The 21,368-nt window shown below is 40.0% G+C and overlaps 1 protein-coding gene across 6 annotated transcripts in view; it reads right to left on the reverse strand.

The window, feature by feature from the left end:
* Window positions 1-626: 626 nt before the first annotated feature.
* Window positions 627-21,368, reverse strand: part of LOC140731641 (neurofibromin) — a 359,419-nt gene continuing 338,677 nt past the window's right edge. For all 6 annotated transcript variants that reach the window (XM_073053261.1, XM_073053258.1, XM_073053260.1 and 3 more), the window contains one exon: window positions 627-2,111. In XM_073053261.1, the coding sequence (XP_072909362.1) occupies window positions 1,969-2,111 (143 nt within the window). In that variant the 3' untranslated portion in view covers window positions 627-1,968. The remainder of the gene's footprint in view (window positions 2,112-21,368) is intronic.

The following is a 21,368-nucleotide window of genomic DNA, read 5'->3' on the forward strand; positions in this document are numbered from 1 at the left end:
CCGAGTGTATGTTTGTGGTCTGCTAATGCAACCCATCCACTTCAAGGTTTGATAGGTTGTGCATTCAGAGATGCTCTTTTGCACACCACTGTTGTAATGCGTGGTTATTTCAGCTACTGGCACTGTTCTGCCAGCTTGAACCAGTCTGGACACTTTCCTCTGACCCTCACAATAACAAGGCATTTTTGCCCTTCAGAACTGCTGCTTGTTGGATTTTTTTGGGTACCATTCTTTGTAAACTTTAGAGACTTGTGCACGAAAATCCTGGGAGATTAGCAGTTTCTTAGATACTCAAACCATATGGCACCAGCAATTATTCCACAGTCGAAGTCACTTAATCACATTTCTTCCCCATTCTGATGCTTGGTCTGAACAATGACTGAACCTCTAGTCCACGTCCACATGTTTTTTATGCATTGAGTTGCTGCCACGTGATTGGCCTATTAGATACTTGGATTAACGAACAGGGTTACCTAATAAAGTGGCCACTGAGTGTAGCATGGGGAAGTAGAGTCCACCATCCAGAAGAAGTTATTTAAACTGCATCATAAACAGAATTAAAATGTTTGTAACATCTGCTAATGGGACATTTTTCCCCAATAACACTCGTGAGTAACATTAAAAGCCATTTTCTTTTTGATTCTTTTAATGACATAAAATGCAACGGAAGGGAAGAGAGAAGTTAACATTACTGACACTAGAATAATCAAATTTCATATGTTATACATGTACAGCAACTAACTGCTTTACAAAAAGCAAAATAATACAATATATCATCACATGTATTTACAGTGTAGTAAATATACCTTTCTCAATTTTACACAAAAACTATTTACAGATGAACATACTGCAGTTTAAAAAAACTCTGTGGCCAACACTAGCAGTGACTTCTTGCAGTAAGGTCTGTTGCATAACATTGACTGAGAGAAAACACCTTTGAGTTTTAAATTGTGTGCGCATGTGAACGTTTGTGGGGTGTGGGTGTGTTGACCTGGAAACTAAATCGAAGATACTCATGTTAGCCTCAGGTCACCTGCTCCGAGTTGATCCGCATTCAACTGTGAACAGAATCGTCTTGAAATCACACCAAAATATTTTGTTAAATGCACAAGATAGAGGTGCCGTTTCAGTTTTATTTTTGAGACATTAACGGCATCTACACAGTTGTCCCTAAAGGAGTCACATTCGCTGAATACCACAAATTTAATACTAAGTTTTTTTTTGTTTGTAATAATTACCTATTTTGGCAAAGTTCTTGCATATCATAGTTTAATTCATAGTTTTTCCAGGACTGTAAACAAATATAAAAAGAAAGACAAAGTCTTTGCTATTTGCGGATCAGTAAAATAAATGTATTGGATATGTACATTTTCTATGATTGCTGCAATGGACCTAACTTCGGTGAGTTAAATGTGCTTTAAACATGATGTTTGGTTACTGTACCTACAGCTTAAAAGGTTTCTTTCTCTAAACACAGGGTACCCTCAAAGCAAAAATCACCAACAGACATGATTAATTGCTACCCATTAAGCCATTTCTATTGATCGCTGAAAACTGAACTGTAAACAGAGGTTAAGCACTTTTCTTTATCGTGTAGAAGGCGATTAGGTTAGAACCTTCCCTTCTGCAATTAATGGTTTCCATGTTTTGACAGCGATTACAGTGTTGATACGAATCTCAGTGCCTTCCCCCCCTCCCCCCACTAAAGTAAAGGTGACAGAATTAAAACGGATTCTCTCTTTGCAACGCTAAGTTCCATGAACAAGAACTCTTGTATTGAAACTGCAGAGAATACTGACGGTGTGAAAGGGAACTAAGATGAGTGTCCGGTCGCAGAGCAATCTTCGCCCGTTAGTTGGACGGCGCAAGTCCCATGTGACGGGAAGAGAGCATCTTTTTTTGGGGGGGAGCGGAAGGGCCCACTTGGCCGTAGCCTGACCAGGCCGGGTGGGTCAGTCATAGAACACGTCACACAATCTTTTTAATGCTGGGGCGCTTGAAGCTGCTAGCACTGCGTTGCTTCTGCACTTGACTTGCAGACCCATGACGGATTCGCCCACTGTTGGCGTGTCCCGATGTTGGTGAGAGTTCCACGTTCTCTTTATCAATTCCTACGGAAACACACAAGTACAGAGTGAATGTCAGTCACCATAAAGTACACACATTTCTAAGTAAATTTATTATCAAAGTACACATGTTAACATATACTACCTCAAGATTATTTTTCTTGCAGGCATTTACAAGAAAATAAAGAATCTCTAAAAAATATATGTAAATAAAAACTGATGAACAATCAACATGTGAAAGAAGAGGGTGCAAAAAAAAGCATGAGTTGTAAAGAGTTCTTGAAAGTGAGTCTGTAGTTAGTAGAAGCAGTTCATAGTGAGTGAGGTTATCAATGCCGGTACAGTAGGCTGATGGTTGAAGGGTAATTACTGTTCCTGAACCTGGTGGTATGGGACCTGAAGTTTCTGTATCTCCTGTCTGATGGTAGTAGCTAGAAGAGAGCATGGCCTGGATTATGGGTGCCTTTGATGATAGATGCTGCTTTCTTGATGCAGCATTCTATGTGAGTGTACTCAGTAGTGAGAGGGCTTTGCCTGTGATGGACTGGGCAGCGTCCACCACTTTCTGGAGCCTTTCCTGTTCCTGGGCATTGGAGTTGCCATGTTGCAACGTTAGGACACTCTCCATTGTGCATCAACAGATGTATGTCACAGTTTTAAGTAAGTAGAGGCACTTTAAAAAGAAATGCCACCAACCAAAGCACAGCACAGCATCAAGGAGGCAGCTACACAATCAGGAAAGATAGTCAAAGCCTCTATGAGTCTTTCAATCTCAAATCTTGTGTCAAATGGAATGAGCGAGGACTGTGCTGAACTGCCCGTGAGTAGAACAGGCTACTCAGGTCTGTGCCATTCAACCAGATCACATCTTTACTTTCATGCCGTAACCTCCATACCCCGCCTGAGAAAAGTCTCTGTGTTTACAAACCCACTGGATCTCAGTAACCGTGTGGGCTGTTGTTACAATCATTCACTTCGTGGCTGTGATGTCTGGAGCTCCTGGCGACAAGTGCACTTGTTTTGTGCCAGTTTCGGCCTTTGGTTCTTCTGAAGATGATGGCTTACAGTGATCTGGCTCCTCCGACATCACTGACCTTCTCAGAACATTGAACAGTACAGGCCTCTCCACCCAGGATGTTGTACTGACCTTTTAATCTACTCCAAGATTAATCATGCCACCTTCCCACATCGCCTCCATTTTCCCTTCATCCACGCACCTATCTGAGAGTCTCTTAAATGCCCCTAGTGTAGGGTATTGACTGTGCACCTGCAGAAGCTTGTGGAAGGTTTTGGGCACATGCTGAATCTATGCAAACATCTAAGAAAGTAGAGTCACTTTAAAAAGAAATGTTACCAACCAAATCACAGCTGAACATCAGGGAAGCAGCTATGGGGCAATGGATCAGAAGATGTTATCTATGATGACAGGGTATTGTGCAGTACAGAAATGGCCCTTACCACAATGGCAAACCTTTTCTTTGTCCATCTACACTAATGTCATTGCCTGCACTAGCTCCATATCCTTCTGTGCCTTGCCGATTAAATGTATTTGATTCCACCATCTCCTCTGGCAATGCATTTCAGGTATCAACCACTTTATGAGGAAGAACCCACTCCTCAGATCCCCTTTAAAATTCCTACCTCACACCTTATATCTGTACTGTCTTGTTTCTGATACCTGCACCATGCAAAAAAAAAACCAATCTATGCCTTTCATAATCTTAAGACAGGAGCTCCCTGAGTTACAAATCTCCCAACACAGAAATCCTCCCAAGCTGATAATAATCCTAGTAGGATGTTTGAATTGATGAGTGAATACACTGTACATCTGTTAATTTTGTTGTGCATTCGGGTGATTATTCAATGAAGTAAAAGAATGATGGTGCATGTATGTATGGTGATATGATAGGGGTAACTACAAAAAATGGAGAGTTTTCAGCAACAGAATCCTGATGAGTGCACGGCAGCCTAGTGGATAATGGACACTATTACAGCACCAGTGACCCGGGTTCAATTCTCTCCACTGTTTGTACATTCTCTCTGTGACCGTGTGGGTTTCCTCCCACATTCCAAAGATGTACAGTTTAGTAGGTTAAATGCCACATGGGTGTAATTAGACAGTGTGGGCACATTGGGCCGGAAGAGCCTGTTCTGTGCTGTTTCTCAGAATAAAAATTAAATGAAATTTAACCCAGGAACCGCCTTTATACTTTTATCAGGCCCCCCCCCCCAGTCAAAGGTAAAAAGCCCAGTTTATTCAATTTCTTGTCATAGCTAACATCCTAATCTAGTCAACATCTCAGTTAATCTCCCCTGCACTGTGTCCAGAACAATCACATCATTCTTATGGTGAGGCAAGGCCAACACAACATACCACGTATGGCTAAGCCACTGATTTACAAAATTGTTTAGTTTCAAAGTTGTAGGGTAACTTTTATCGATGCCTCGAACTATGAAGGCAAGCATGCCAAATGCCGCCTTCACCAACGTATCAACCTGTGTTGCCACTGTCAAAGAACTATGAACTTGCACCCTATGTCTCTGTTCATTAACATTCCTCATTTAGAGTACATTTCCTAACCATATATGACTTTCCTAAAGGCATTACTGTGCACTTGTCAGGATTAAATTCCAGCTATATACCATCCAGAGACAGAGAAGCAGTTTCAGCGACAGGTTACTATTGATGCAATGCTCCTCAGACAGGATGAAGAGGTCAATACTCCCCAATGCCATTCGGCTTTACAATTCTACCGCCAGGAGTAAGATATGTTAAAGTGCCGGGGTTAGGACTCAATGTATTTAAGTAAACTACTTAAGAACTTTTTAAAAGCTATTATTAATGCTTTTTGAAAGGTTAATTTTAGATGCATATCATATTTTTACTGAGTTAAGTATTGTATGTAATTAGTTTTGCTACAATAAGTGTATGGGACATTGGAAAAAATGTTGAATTTCCCCATGGGGATGAATAAAGTATCTATCTATCTATCTATTCCAGTTATTTATATTTGTATAATACCCATAAATTTCACAGCCCAGTTCTAAGCTCCCAAGTACACAGGCTTTTGAAGATTAGAGATGAGCTTTATTTGTCACATGTACATTGAACCATACAGTTCCTCAAGACAGAGGAGATGGTTATTGACGTGAGGAGAACTCGCACCACTCACACCCTCTACACACTGGCGACACAGCAGTGGAAACTGCGAGCACTTTCAAGCTCCCGGCAGTGCACAACTTGCATAACCTCTCGTGGTCCCAGCACACACGTGACACAATCAGGAAAGCTCACCAACACCTCCACTTTATTAGTCTTTGAACCTTGAGTTTGCATCAAATCAAATGAGTGAGGATTGTGCTGAGTAGCCCGTGAGTAGAGAAGGCTGTTTAGCTCCCTGCGCCATTCAACCAGATCATGTCTTTATTTTCATGCCATATAACCATCTCCACACCCTGCCTGAGAAAAGTGTTTATGTTTGCAAACCCTTTGGATCTTCAGCGTGCAATTGGACCTCAGTAGTGCCAGTAACCGTGTATGGCTGTTTTTACAATCAACTGCTTCATGGCTGTGAGGTTTGGAGTCCTTGTCAACAAGTGCGCTTGCTTTGTGTCAGTTTCAGCCTTTGGTTCTTGTGAAGATGATGGCTTGCACTCCCACAATACCACTGACCTTCTTAGAACATTGAACAGTACAGCACAGAGCAGGCCCCTCAACCCATGATGTTGTACTGAACTTCTAACCTTCAATCTAATGCTACCCTCCAACACAGCACTCCATTTACAATATCCCAGGTGTGGTTTTACAGAGTTACATGTTACCTCGTGGTTTTTCCCCCTGACTAATGCATCATATGTCATCTCAGGCAGCTGAGTTTGTTTGGGGGTTCAAATTTTGTAAGGAGAACTGAAGAGATCTTTGATCTCTGTTTCTCAATGGGTATAAACTGAGTGAAAGGAACAGAAAAGGCAGGAATTCTTGTTCAGGTGCTCTGATGTTTTAGTGTCTTGTTTGGGGTGGGGGTAGAGGGAATCAACATTCAAAGTTCAAAGTCAATTTATTATGAAAGTACATATACTGTTGCAAGAAAAAGTTTTATGTGCAGTTTTGGTCTCCAAATTTGAGGAAGGTCATTCTTGCTATTGAGGGATTGCAGCGTAGGTTCACAAGATTAATTCCCGGAATGGCGGGACTGTCATATGTTGAAAGATTGGAGCGACTGGGCTTGTATACACTGGAATTCAGAAGGATGAGAGGGGATCTGATTGAAACATATAAGATTATTAAGGGACTGGACACGCTGGAGGCAGGAAGCATGTTCCCGCTGATGGGTGAGTCCAGAACTAGAGGCTACAGTTTAAGAATAAGGGGTAGGCCATTTAGAACAGAGATGCAGAAAAACTTTTTCACCCAGAGAGTGGTGGATATGTGGAATGCTCTGCTCCAGAAGGCAGTGGAGGCCAAGTCTCTGGATGCATTCAAGAGAGAGTTAGATAGAGCTCTTATAGATAGTGGGGTCAAGGGATATGGGGAGAGGGCAGAAATGGGGTACTGATTGTGTACGATCAGCCGTGATCACAGTGAATGGTGGTGCTGGCTAGAAGGGCCGAATGGCCTACTCCTGCACCTACTGTCTATTGTCTATTTGTGAACCCTTTGCAGTTACCTGGTTTTCTGCACTAATTACTCATAAAATCTGGTCTGATCTTCATTGAAGTCACAATAATAGGCAAACATAATCTGCCTAAACTAATAACACACAATTGAACAACTTCTTGTCAATACTGAGTACACCATTTAAACAATCACAGTCTAGGTTCAAAACAGTATGTGAACCTCTGGGGTAATGCCTTCTACAAAAGCTACTTGGAGTCGGGTGTTCCAATCAATGAGATGAGATTGGAGGTGTGGGTTGTAGAAGTGCCCTGCCCGATAAATGACACACAAAGTGAGGTTACTCACAGAGCCTGCTCTTCTCAGAAAAAAAATCTGTTCATATGCACCATGTCTCGATCAAAATAACTTTCAGGGGACCTTAGGAGAAGAACTGTAGAGACACATGAAGCTGGAAAAGGCTACAAAAGCGTTCCTAAAGACCTGAGTGTTCAGCAGTGAACAGTAAGAGAAATTGTCTACAAATGGAGGAAACTCAGTACTGTTGCTACTCTCCCTAGGAGTGGGTATTGTGCAAAGATCACACCAAGAGCACAACGTGCAATGCAGAATGAGGTAAAAAGGAACTCAAAGAACTTACTTGCTTAAGTCTCTGTCATTGTGTTCACTATAAGAAAAAATACTGAATAAGAATGATGTTCTGATCTCAAGATGGCGCTTATGGAGTGAAGCGGTTTTAGGCTTTGCTCCAATCCTTTTACTTTTTTTTAACCTACAAACACCCCCTAATTGATCTTTTTATATCTATTCTAAAGGGGTTTAAACAAATGAAATTTTTTTCAACCGTTTGAATCATTTTCAACTTGCTGAAATGTCTAAAGCAAAGGAATCGAAACAGTCGAAAGAACCGGTAACTTTAGAAGCAATTGCGAATCTTATGGACGACAGACTTGGAAAACTGGAGAGTAAATTAACCGCAAAGCCTTCTACGTTCGATGAAACTTTAAAGACATTTGACGCAAAACTTCAAGCACTTACACTGGAGTCACAAAAACAACAAGCAAGTATTTTAGTTCTTGAAGAAGCCGCTCGCCAGAGAGATCGTATAATTGAAACTTTGCAACAACAGCAAGTTTCGACTTCTCAACAGATGGATCGTTATAAATCTAAAATCACTGATCTTGAAAACCGCTCTCGAAGACAAAATCTTTGGTTAATTGGGATTCCGGAAAAATTTGAGAATGGCGATCTCACTGTTTTTTCCTCCAAATTTTTAATGGATGTCTTTGGCTCAGGAGTACTGGATTCCCCTCTAATAATCGACCGTGCACATTGCATTTCTCGTTTTCATTCAGATTCAAGTTTGAAACCACGACAAGTAATTCTCCAGATCCATTATCCTCATACCAAAGAGCGTTTGATTCGGGCTGCATGGAAAAAGGGTATGATCAGCTTTCAAGATTTTAAATTCCGTATTCTGGAAGATTACAGTCCCGAAGTTTTAAGGGCAAGAATGGCTTTTAAATCGGTTATATCAGAAATTCATCAGAAAGGCTACAAGCAAGCGTTGTTATTTCCAGCACATTTGAGTTACTCTTGAAGACGGAACTTATCGGCTGTTCAAATCTCCAACGGATGCTCAAAGATTTCTTGAAGAATAACATTTTATCGGGTTGACTAATGTAATAATTAGTTTATAGATTTGGATCTTTTATAAAATGATGTTTTTTTTAATGTATGGCTTACATGTATTTTTTATACATGGTAAAAGTCCATTTTTGGTTTATTCTGAGTTTGTTATTTTTTCAAATTATTAATCTGTTAGTTTTGAAAGTAATTCATTAGGGTTTTCTTTTAAGTTCGTATACACTTTTTTATATTTTTAACGTTTAAATATTAAGATCTTTTTTTAAAATAAAATGTCGTTTCTTCTTCCGGAAAGACCTTAGGGCTTGGAACGTCACATCCGTTTTGATGTGTTTGAATAAGTTTCAAACTTTCCTTTAAAACACTTATACAATATTATTCATTTATGGGTTTTATCATTTTAATTTTTTTAAAATCCTTTTGTTTTATATATATAATACTAATTTTATATTTTAATTTTTGTTATATCAACCCTTTCTTATAATATGGGTGGTTTGTATCTTTTATTCAACTTGTTTTTTGTTTGAGTTGCCGTCTTGAGATATGGGGGTAATTTTAGTGTTAGATTGCTTGCTTGCCTCTTTTTGGCTTTTTTCCTGGGGTTTTGAGGGTGGAGGGAGGGGGATTTTTCTTCTTTCTTTTCTTTTTGCTTGCTTTATGCTTAGTTTTACTTCATGGGCTCATATGAAACTACAAAAATGGTTGCAGTGCCTTGACTTCCGGTTCCTCCTTGAACTTACTTCCCTCTTCCGGATTCATGAGTTCATCTTTTTTTTAACCTTATGTGTTAATTGTAATAAATATTGTCAATATGGATAGGGTTATTAATTTTGTTTCTTGGAATACTAATGGTTTAAATAATCCGATCAAACGGAAAAAAATATTCAAAGTATTCCATAGAATGAATGTTAATGTTATCTTTGTACAAGAGACTCATGTAAGGAAGGTGGATAGTCAACGCTTTTTTAGGTTTTGGAAAGGCCAACAATATCACTCGAATTCTCAAGCCAAAGTAAGAGGCGTTTCCATTTTTATAGATTCTTCAACATCCTTTATACACCATGAAACAATTTCAGACCCACAAGGTAGATTTTTGCTTATTACTGGTCTACTTTTTAAATCAAAAAGTTTTTTTAGTTAATGTTTATGCTCCAAACACTGATTGTCCTGAATTTTTAAAGTGTCTATTTACATCCTTTCCCAATTTGAATCAGTATAGGCTGATAATGGGTGGGGATTTTAACTGTTGTTTAAACCCTTCGATGGATAGATCCAAGCCCACCCAAGCTCTTCCGAATAAATTGGCCTCTCTTATTAATTCCTTCATGACTGATTCAGCAATTTTCGAAATTTAACGTTTTTTACACCCCAATGACAAAGACTTTTCATACTTTTCTCATGTTTATCATAATTATTCAAGAATTGATTACTTTTTCATTGATCACCGTTTACTTACAGATGTTATCGATTGTAAATATGACTCTATTACCATTTCTGATCATGCACCTTTGAAGCTATCTATTAAGATAATGGATTCATCTATTAATGCTAAATCTTGGAGGTTCAACTCTATTTTATTGCAGGACTTAGATTTCGTTAATTTTATCAAACAACAAATTGATTTGTTTTTCTCAACAAATTCTACAGCAGAGATCTCTAGTGGAATTTTATGGGACACTTTTAAAGCATTTATTCGTGGACAGATTATTTCATACTCTGCTGGAGTTAGGAAACAAACTAATTCTAAAATATTAACATTGGTTGATAAAATCAAAGCAATTGATAAGATTTATTCAGTGACTCCCAGTAAAGAACTTTATAAAGAAAGAGTGGAACTTCAAATGGAGCATAGTTTGTTATTATCCTCTTCGATTGAAAATCAGTTAATTAAATCTAGAACCCAGTTTTATGTACATGGAGATAAGTCTGGCAAATTATTGGCTAATCAATTGAAAACTGCTTTGGTTAAACGACAGATTACTAGGATTCGTAAACAAGATGGCACTTTGACGATTGACCATAAAGAAATAAAGCCTTTCAAGATTTTTATAATTCCTTATATCAATCAGAATTTGCTGAGGATTCTTCTATAATAGATGAATTTTTAAGGAAATTGAATATTCCAAAATTAACAGCAGAGGACAGTGTATTCTTAGATACACCTATTACGGAAACTGAAATAAAAAAGGCTATTTTTTCAATGAATTCCGGTAAAGCTTCTGGTCCAGATGGTTATACTGCAGAATTTTTAAAATCCTTTTCCTCTATACTTTCTCCTTGGCTTTGTAAAATTTTTAATGATGCGTTAATTATAGGCAAATTGCTACAATCTTTTTTATGAAGCTTCTATTTCTTTAATTCTTAAAAAAGATAAAGACCCTATTGAAAGTGCATCCTTGCTGAATACGGATTTTAAGATTTTTAGTAAAATTTTGGCTACTAGATTAGAAAATATATTACCTCGAATCATTTCTGAAGATCAGACTGGATTTATTAAAAATCGCTATTCATCTTTTAACATTAGAAAATTAATTAATATTATTTATACTCCTTCACTCAAAATACCAGAATGTGTCATTTCTTTAGATGCTGAAAAAGCATTTGATAGAGTTGAATGGCCATATTTATTTAATACATTGCAGCATTTTAATTTTAGTTCAAAATTTATATCATGGATTAAATTAATATGCTATAAACCCTTGGCTTTGGTTTTTACCAATAATCAAAGATCTCCTTTTTTTCAGCTATTTCGTGGTACAAGGCAAGGTTGTCCTTTAAGTCCTTTACTATTTGACATTGCTTTGGAACCTTTGGCTATAGCCATTCGTGAATCACCTAATATTTTGGGTATTACTCGTGGGGAGGGGATGTATAAGTTATCATTATATGCTGATGATTTGTTACTATACATACCTGACCCTGAGAGATCTATTCCTGCTATTTCGTCCTTGCTTGCTCAGTTTAGTAACTCTTCTGGTTATAAATTGAATTTTAATAAGAGCGAATTATTTCCATTAAATATGCAAGTTCCAATTTATAAACATTTACCATTTAAAATTGTTACAGATTATTTTATTTATTTAGGTATTAAAATGACTAAAAAACATAAAGATTTATTTAAAGCTAATTTTTTACCCTTAATTGACCAAATTAAGCAACTTGCTACCAGGTGGTCTCCACTATCTTTGTCATTGGTTGGTCAAATTAATGCTATTAAGATGATGGTATTACCCAAATTCTTATATTTATTTCAAGCATTACCAATTTTTATTCCTAAATCTTTTTTTGATATTATTGACTCCAAAATATCTTCTTATCTATGGCAGAATAAAAATCCTAGACTAGGTAAAAAATATTTACAGAAGCCTAAGAAGGAGGGCGGTTTGGCTTTGCCAAATTTGAGATTTTACTATTGGGCAGTTAATATACGATATTTTATATTTTGGACACAAGAATCGACTATAGCCGCTTGCCCACAATGGGTAAATTTGGAATGTAAATCTGTACAAGGCTTTTCATTGTTTTCAATTTTAGGATCTTCACTTCCTTTTTCTTTATCTAAATTGAATAAGCAAATAACTAATCCTATAGTCAAATATACATTGCGAATTTGGTTTCAATTTCGTAAATTTTTTGGTTTGAATAAGTTTATTTTATCATGCCCTATAATATCTAACTATTTTTTTCGGCCCTCTTTTATGGATCAAGCTTTTGTTTTATGGAAAACAAAAGGTATAACATGTTTTCGTGATTTGTTTTTGGATGATAGCTTTATGTCCTTTGAACAGCTATCTAATAAATATAATTTACCTAAAACCCATTTTTTTAGATATTTGCAAGTTAGAAATTTTTTGTATAATGAGTAGTCTTTTCCGAAACTATGTCCATTGGACATTACGGAAAGAATTTTAGCTCTGAATCCTTGTCAAAAGGGTTTAGTAGCTGTCATTTATAATATGATCATGAAAATACAGCCAGAAGTATCAGAAAAAATTAAGAAGGAATGGGAAGAAGAACTTTATTGTCTTATATCCACTGAGCAGTGGGAGAAAATTTTACTATTAGTCAATTCGTCCTCTATTTGTGCTAAACATGCCCTAATACAATTTAAGGTTGTACATAGAGCTCATATGTCTAAGGATAAACTTGCTCGATTTTATTCTTATGTTAATCCAACCTGTGACAGATGTCATTCTGATGTTGCTTCATTGACCCATATGTTTTGGTCTTGCCCTTGTTTGCAAAATTACTGGAAAGATATTTTCAGTATTATTTCAAGAGTTTTGAATATCAATTTCCAACCGCATCCTATTATTGCAATTTTTGGTTTACCAATGGTGGATAATAGTCACTTATCCTCTTCATCTCGACGAATGATTGCATTTGTTATATTAATGGCTAGAAGATCTATTTTATTGAATTGGAAAGAAATTAATCCTCCAACTATATTTCAGTGGTTTTCTCAAACTATCTCTTGTTTGAGCTTAGAAAAAATTAGAAGTGTTGTTTTTGATCCTTCAGTTAAATTTGAAGAAACTTGGAGACCATTTATTCAACATTTTCATATGTGTTAAATTGTCTTTTCCTAAACCTCACTTTTATTATCCTTAATTATTTGGATGGAGGTTTGGAGTTATTGGCACTACTGTATATATCTAACATTATGCAATGGCCCATGTTGGTTAGTGTTTTTTTTTCTCTTTTTTTGAGTTTTTTTTCCCTTTTTATTTCTTTTGTTCATATATACTATGAGTTTGGGAGGCTATTTATTGATTATTATATATTTGAATGTCTACTTAAACTATCAACTATGTACTCTCAAACACTTTGTATTCATGTTTCATTTATGTTTGCTTAAAAATTAATAAAAAGATTTAAAAAGAAAAAGAAAGAAAGAATGATGTTCATGGAAGGACACCACGGAGGAAACCACCACTCTCCAAAAAAAAAAACATTGCTGCATGTCTCAAGTTTGTAAAAGACCACAATGCTTCTGGGACAATGTTCTGTGGGTTGACAAGACATAAGCTGAACTTCTTGGCAGAAATGCACACCACTATATTTGGAGGAAAAAGGGCACCGTACACCAACACCAAAACCTTATCCCAACTGAGAAGAATGGTGGAAAGAGCATCATGATTTGGGTCTGCTTTGCTACCTCAGGGCCTGGACAGCTTGCAATTGTTGAGGAAGCAATAGATTCAAAATTGTATCAAGATATTTTCCAGCAGAAAGTCAAGGTAGCAGTCCGCCATCTGAAGCTTAATAGATGTTAGATGATGCAACAAGACAGCGATCCGAAACACAAGAGTAAATCAACAACAGAACGGTTTAAAAAGGAAATTTGTGATTTGGAATGGCCAAGTCAGAGTCCAGACCTTAACCCAAATGAGATACTGTGGCATGACCTGAAAAGGGCTGTTCATGCAAGGTATCCCAAAAATACCGATGAACTGAAAGAGTTTTGTAAAGAGGAATGGTCTAAAATTCCTCATCGCTGTTGTGCAGGTCTGATCAGCACCTATAGTGGATTTGCTGGTGTAGTCTGTTTTGTCGTGTGCTTTTGTGATATCATTCTGGAGGAACGTTGTCTCATTTTTTAACTGCATTGCATTTGTGGTTTCTAAATGACAGTAAACTGAACTGAACTGAATAGGAAATGTTTGGTGGAGGTTATTGCTGTTAAAAGAGGTTCTACCAGCTATTAATTACAAGGATTCACATACTTTTTCCAGCCTGGATTGTGAATAATTAAACAATGTGTTCAATAAAGATGAAAAGTTCAATTGTTTGTGTGTTATTATTATAGACAGATTGTGTTTGTCTACTATTATGACTTAGATGAAGATTAGACCACATTTCATGAGTAATTAATGCAGAAAGCCAGGTAATGGCAAAGAGTTCACAAACTTTGTCTTGCAACTATATAAAAAGATTTTCCTGGCTTAATAATGGAAAGAACTGAAACAGCTCTGCACTGTTTATGGGACGGCAGGAGTGGATTTTTGCATCAATAATTCACTAATACAGTACATGCAAACAGCCATCCAAGTGTAATACAGGAAATGACATGTGGAACTCCTACACTGGTTTTAGTTTTTGCAGTAACCAAACACTGGTTTACTGGTTTCATAAACATCTCCAGAACAACTGGCTGGTAATGTGAAGACTTGGCTTTCAGGAGCAAGAACAGATGGAGCATCTGTTCAGACATCTACTGAAATATTAAAATGTCACCAAGACTACTAATATTCCTGCTGATCTGGGATGGTCAGGTAGCCCACACACCAGCATCGAGGCTTACTGGCTCATTCTCATCCATGTTTTAGGCCAGTCACCTTGAATTAACAATAGCATGTCAAGAAGAGGGGGAAGTCTGGAGTGTGGAACACAGAGCAAGATCTTGTAGGGCAGGGGTGGCAGAAAGAGAGCAAGTAGAACACACACAAAATGCTGGAGGAACTCAGCAGGCCAGGCAGCATCTATGGAGAGGAATGAACAGTTGATGTTTCAGGCCGAGACCCTTCATCAGGACTGGAAGGGAAGGGGGCAGAAGCCAAAATAAAGAGGTGAGGGGAGAGGAAGAAGTACAAGCTGGCAGGTGATGGATGAGGGGGAAGGTGGGTGGGAGAACGATGTGAGAATCTGGGAGCTGATTGGTGAAAGAAGTAAAGGCCTGAAGAAGGAATGTGATAGGAGAGGAGAGTGGACCATGGGGGAAAGGGAAGGAGGAGAGGCACCATTGGGAGGTGATGGGCAGGTGAGGAGAAGAGAGGGGATAAGAGGGGAGACATGATAAAGAATAGGAAAAAGAGAGAAGGGTGAGGAGGGAGAAATCACTGGAAGTTAGAGAAATCAACGTTCATGCTGTCAGGTTGGAGGCCACCCTGACAGAACATGAGGTAACACACACAAAATGCTGGAGGAACTCAGCATGTCAGGCAGCATCCATGGAAATGAATAAACAGTTGATGTTTTGGGCTGAGACCCTTTTTCAGGACTGGAAAGGAAGGAGGAAGATGCCAGAATAAAGAAGTGGGGGTTGGGAAAAATGATAGCTAGATGGTGATAGGTGAAGCCAGGTAAAAGGCTGGGGAGGAAGGATTCTGATCAGAGAGGAGAGTGGACCGTAGGAGAAAGGTCATAGGAGAGTATGAGGTATTGTTTCTTCAACCTGAGAGTGTTCTCATTGAGGTAGTAAAGAAAGCCATGGACCGAGGTGTCAGAATGCAAGCAGGAGTTGAGGAGAGTGTGGAGTACAAGCAGCCAGGGAGGCAGCACAAATTCACAGGTCAAAGTGAGGATGGGTGAGCACCCCTGGCAGGGAGATCCCAACAGCAGGGCACATGGACAAGAATTTCACCTTTGACTGTTCCCAACAACTTCAACTGTACAGTTGCAACCTCAACCAGAAGGTAAATGGCCCAAATGCAGCCTTCAAATGTTTATTCTCAAACTACAAGATTTTCCTTTTTTTAAAAATTTCCCTTCCTCGATCAGCTTAGAACTCGGAGACTTTGTTTCAGAATTAGGAGTCGGATATTACAGATAAAGACAAGAAGGAATTTCTTTTTTCAGAGTACGTATCTTTGGAATTCTCCACCCCAGGAAGTTGTGGGGATGAGGTCATTGAATATATTCAGGCTGATACAGACAGGCTGTTGATCTCAGAAACAAGAAAAAATTCTACACATGCTGGAAATCAAAGCAACACAAATTGCTGGAGGAACTCAGCAGGCCAAGCAGCATCTTTGGAAATGAGGAAACAACCAACATTTCAGGCTGAGACCCTTCATCAGGCTGTTGGTCTATTGGGAATCAGTATTTGTAGTGAAAGGCAAGGAAATGGAACTGAAACCACGATTAGTTACGATCTTACTCAATGACAGAGTAGGCGCAAGGGCCACATAGCTGTTTCTGGCTCCCATTTCTTAAGTTTCTTTGCAGAAAATGCTGGAAACACTCAGGTGTGCTGACAACTAAAGAAGGAATATAGCTAATGTATCACCTGACTGACCTGGGACATAAACCCTGCTTCTCCGCAACCACACTATCTAACATGGGATGCACTTCCAGCATTTTCAATTTCAGATTGCTGGTTTCTGCTGAAGAAACGGCAGCATAACGGTTAGTGTAACACTATTACAGTGCCAGTGACCCTGTAAAAGGTGCATCCAGCTGCAGCTCCTGGCAAACCGAGTTAGGGAACTGGGGCTGGCGCTGGATGAACTTCGGATCATTCGTGAAGCAGAGGCAGAAATAGACAGGAGTTTCAGGGAGACAGTCACCCCCAGAAGTCTGGAGGCAGGTAGCTGGGTGACTGTCAGGAGAGGGAAGGGGAATAGACAGAAAGAGCAGAGCACCCCTGTGGCCATTCCCATCAACAATAAGTATACCGTTTTGGATACTGTTGGTGGGGACAACCTGTAGTGGTCGCGTCTCTGGCACCGAGACTGGACCCTCAGCTCAGAAGGGAAGGAGGAACGAGAGGAGAGCAGTAGTGATAGGAGATTTGTAGTTAGAGAGACAGATAAGAGGTTCTGTGGGAGAGATCGAGAATCCCGGATGGTCTGTTGCCTCCCTGGTGCCAGGGCCTGTGATATCTCAGATCGAGTTCTAGGTATTCTCAGGAGGGAGGGTGAGCAGCCAGATGTCGTGGTACATGTAGGGACCAATGACGTGGATGGGAAGGAGGAGGAGGTCCTGCAAAGAGAGTTTAGGGAGTTAGGTGCAAAGTTGAAGGACAGGACCTCCAGGGTTGCAATCTCAGGGTTGGTACCCGTGCCACATGCTAGTGAGGCTAAAAATACGAAGATAATGCAGCTAAATACGTGGCTAAGGAGATGGTGCAGGAGGGAGGGCTTCATGTTTCTGGACAATTGGGCTTTGTTCCCGGGAAGGTGGGGCCTGTTCTGATAGGACAGCTTGCACCTGAACTGGAGGGGGACTAACATCCTTGCAGGTAGATTTGCTAGTGCTGCTCCGGGGGGGTTTAAACTAGATTTGCAGGGAGAGGGGAACCAGAGTGTTAGAGCAGATAGTGCGGTGGAGAAGGAGAAAGGTCATGCGAGGACTGCATGTATACACAGAAATCAAAGATTTGTACGTGATAGAAATGTTCTCAGGTGCATCTATTTCAATGTAAGGAGTATTGTAGGTAAGGCAGATGAGCTTAGGGCGTGAATTGGCACGTGGGATTGCTATTAGTGAGACTTGGTTGCAGGAGGGGCAGGACTGGCAGCTTAATGTTCTGGAGTTCCATTGTTTCAGACGTGATAGAGGGAGAGGGATGAAAGGGAGAGGAGAGGCATTATTAGTCAGGGAAAATATCACAGCTGTGCATAGACAGGACAGCCCAGAGGGCTTGTCTACAGAGACCATATGGGAGGAGCTGAGGAACGGGAAAAGTGTGACCACACTAATAGGGTTGTATTATAGACCGCCCAATAGTCAGAGAGAATTGGAGGAGCAAATCTGTAGAGAGATAGCAGACCGATGTAAGAAACAGAAAATTGTAATAGTAGGGGATATTGACTGGGACTCCCACACTGTGAAAAGGCTAGCTGGCTTGGAGTTTGTCAAATGTGTTCAGGAAAGTTTTCTAAATCAAAATACAGAGGTTCTTACGAGAGAAGATGCAATACTTGATCTCCTATTAGGGAACCAGACAGGTCAGGTGACAGAAGTATGTGTAGGCGAACATTTTGGGTCCAGTGACCATAATGTCATTAGTTTCAAGTTAATTACGGACAAGGATAGGTCTGGTCCTCGAGTTGAGGTTCTAAATTGGAGAAGGGCCAATTTTGTGGAAATGAGAAAAGATCTAGGAAAGGGCATCTGACGTGGTAAATGCGGGCTCACTCTTAGGTTTTAAGAATAAATTGGATAGATACGTGGATGGGAGAGGTCTGGAGGGCTATGGACTGGGTGCAGGTCAATGGGACTAGCGGAATAAAGTTTCGGCATAGACTAGAAGGGCCGAATGGCCGTTTCCCTGTGCTGTCGTGTTCTAATTCTCACTACTGTCTGTAAGGAGCTTGTATATTCTCTCTTGACCACATGGGTTTTCTCTGGGTGCTTTGGTATCCTCCCACATTTCAAATAAATATGGGTTAACAGGGTAATTGGTCACAGGGGTTCAATCAGGCGGTGTGGACTCACAAGGCCTGTTACCATGCTGTATCTCTAAATAGTCCTGTTTGTTTTCCCCACTTTACTTGCCCCCCTCATCCTGTCCTGTACTCTTTTGGTTCTGTCTTGCTCATGTATAATATAGGCTCTCACTGCCCAATGGGCAGGAGGTACAAGAGCTTTAGGTCCCCACACCACCAAGTTCAGGAAGAGTTATTACCCTACAACCATCGGGCTCCTGAACCAGAGTGGGTAACTTCACTCACCCCAGCAACAAATTGACTCTACAACCTATGGACTCTACAACTGATGCTCTCAGTAATAATTATTTACTTTTTTAAAAATTGCACAATTTGTCTAAATTTGTACATTTCAGTCTTTGGTATTTATAGTTTTTTATAAATTCTATTGTAGTTCTTTAAACGCTTGCAAGAAAATGAATGTCAGGGTAGCATATGTTGACATACTGTATACGTACTCAGATAATACATTTATTTAGAACTTTGTATTTGGTAAAATAACACCCAATTAATTATAAAATGGATTGTATGAATTCAAGATTATTGTTATGGGTGATCGTAAACTCAAGGAATTTCCCCGACTGTTCTCTTGAAGCTGTGCAGGTGTGTGGCTGTACACAACTGAAATGCTCCCGCACACACGGCCTTCGTTGCCACGCAACTGCACAGCAACAAAGGCTGTGTGTGCGGGAGTATTTCAGTTACTGCGCGACCACACAGCTTAGAGGGAACAGTGATCTCCCCACCCACTCCCTTCTTTAAAAGAGATGCATGTGGTTTCTCTTGAGCAGCTGCTGGCCAAACAAAACTATTTGTGGTCATAAAGATGACAGCAAATTGGCAACAATTGAAAAAGCAGCTGATATTCAAGCCGGGCAGCAGCTGCAGTGGAACTGCTCGACATTCAAGTCTATGACTTGGATTTTTGTAGGGAAATGCCAGGAGTACTTGTTGCCTTGGCAACAATTTCATGAGGCATTGTTGGCAGATGTCGGCAGCAGTTTCCTGGATTCTGCAGTTCAGTAAAGGCTGATTTATACTTGTGCGTACGGGTTACGCCGCAGCCTACGCCGTAACCCTGATTTTCACTTCTGCATTGCTCTACGCTGTAGCGAGCATGTGTTGGTGTGTGCCAAAACGCTAGTTGGCGGTGGGGTTTCTATGCCACCGTGTTGAGTTTCTTCGTGACAGACATGGACGAGGAAATTCATTTCAGATTTTTGCATGTCAGCAGGTAGATCTGACGATTTGGTTTCGTATCAGTGTACGCACAGCCTACAGACATGGCGGAGAGGAAGCAAACCGGAAATGCGTAGGAGCAAATGCGATGCTACCAAGCAGACCAATCACAGTTGCTGCAGTCTGCGTTGCCGCGACACGCGACTAACTTTTCTGGAGAGGTGCACGTCACTCTACAGTGTAGTGTACAGCGTAGGTACGGCGTAGATGCAACGCACAAGTATAAGTCAGCCTTCAGGGAGCACAATGTCCCGGAGGCTCGCCCACAACCGAACGGTTCTCAATTTACATGCGGGGAAACAACAGAAGAGTCTCAGGCAGGTGCCAGCACTTACACTCAGGTTTAAACGTGGCCTTACTTAACCCTTCTTGTGTTTTCAATATTTGCACTTCAGATTAATATTTAAAGGTGTTTACTAATTGTAAAAGCTAAATTTGAATTTAACAAAATCTGTGTCTTTTCTTTCTGCATGAACGTGCAGGAAATGGAAATCCTATTTCCCGTACATTCATCTGCTGACCTAAGAACCTGATGAATGCCTCCACCACCACTCCAGACAACTGATTCGAGTCCTAATGAAAGGTCTCGGACCGAAATGTCAACTGTTTATTCCTCTCCGTGGATGCTGCCTGACTTGCTGAGTTACTCCAGCATTTTGTGTGTCTTTTTGAATAGCTGACAGTTTAGAATAGTCCAGCACAGGAACAGGGCCTTCAGACCACGATGTTGTACAAAACCCATTAAATTAGAAACCAAACTTCCAACTAAACTAATCCCTTCTGGGATTAATCTGGGACAAAGTCCACATCTTTCCATTTCCTGCACATTCATGGGACTATCTAAGAGCCTCTTGAACACCTCCACCACCACCCCAGACAGCCAATTCCAAGCACCACGCATTTTCAATGTAAAATAAACCTGCCCGGCACATCTTCTTTGAACTTATCCCCTCTCACCTTAAATGCATTCCTCTTAGTGTTAAATATTTCAACTCTGGGAAAAAGATATTGTCTGTCTACTCTATCTCTGCCCCTCATAATCTTATAAACCTTATTATGTCTCCCCTCAGCCTCCCCCACCCCAGAGAAAACAACCCAAGTTTATCTAACCTCTCTTTATAGCACATGCTCCCTAATCCAGGCAGCACCCTCCAAAGCTTTAACATCCTTTAATCAGGTAACCAGAATTGGGTGCAGTTCACCCAGTGTGGCCAATCTAGAATTTTATAAGGCTGCAACATAATTTCCTGACATTGGAATGCAGTTTCTCAACTGCTAAAGTTTATAGAAAGCATTATAGACAATAGACATTAGTCAGTAGGTGCAGGAGTAGGCCATTCAGCCCTTCTAGCCAGCACTGCCATTCACTGTGATCATGGCTGATCATACACAATCAGTACCCCGTTCCTGCCCTCTCCCCATATCCCTTGACCCCGCTATCTATAAGAGCTCTATCTAACTCTCTCTTGAATGCATCCAGAGACTTGACCTCCACTGCTTTCTGGGGCAGAGCATTCCACATATCCACCACTCTCTGGGTGAAAAAGTTTTTCTGCATCTCAGTTCTAAATGGCCTACCCCTTATTCTTAAACTGTGGCCTCTAGTTCTGGACTCACCCATCAGCAGGAACATGCTTCCTGCCTCCAGCG

Source organism: Hemitrygon akajei, chromosome 8 (assembly GCF_048418815.1).
Source record: "Hemitrygon akajei chromosome 8, sHemAka1.3, whole genome shotgun sequence".
In the NCBI taxonomy this organism is placed as follows: Eukaryota; Metazoa; Chordata; class Chondrichthyes; order Myliobatiformes; family Dasyatidae; genus Hemitrygon; species Hemitrygon akajei.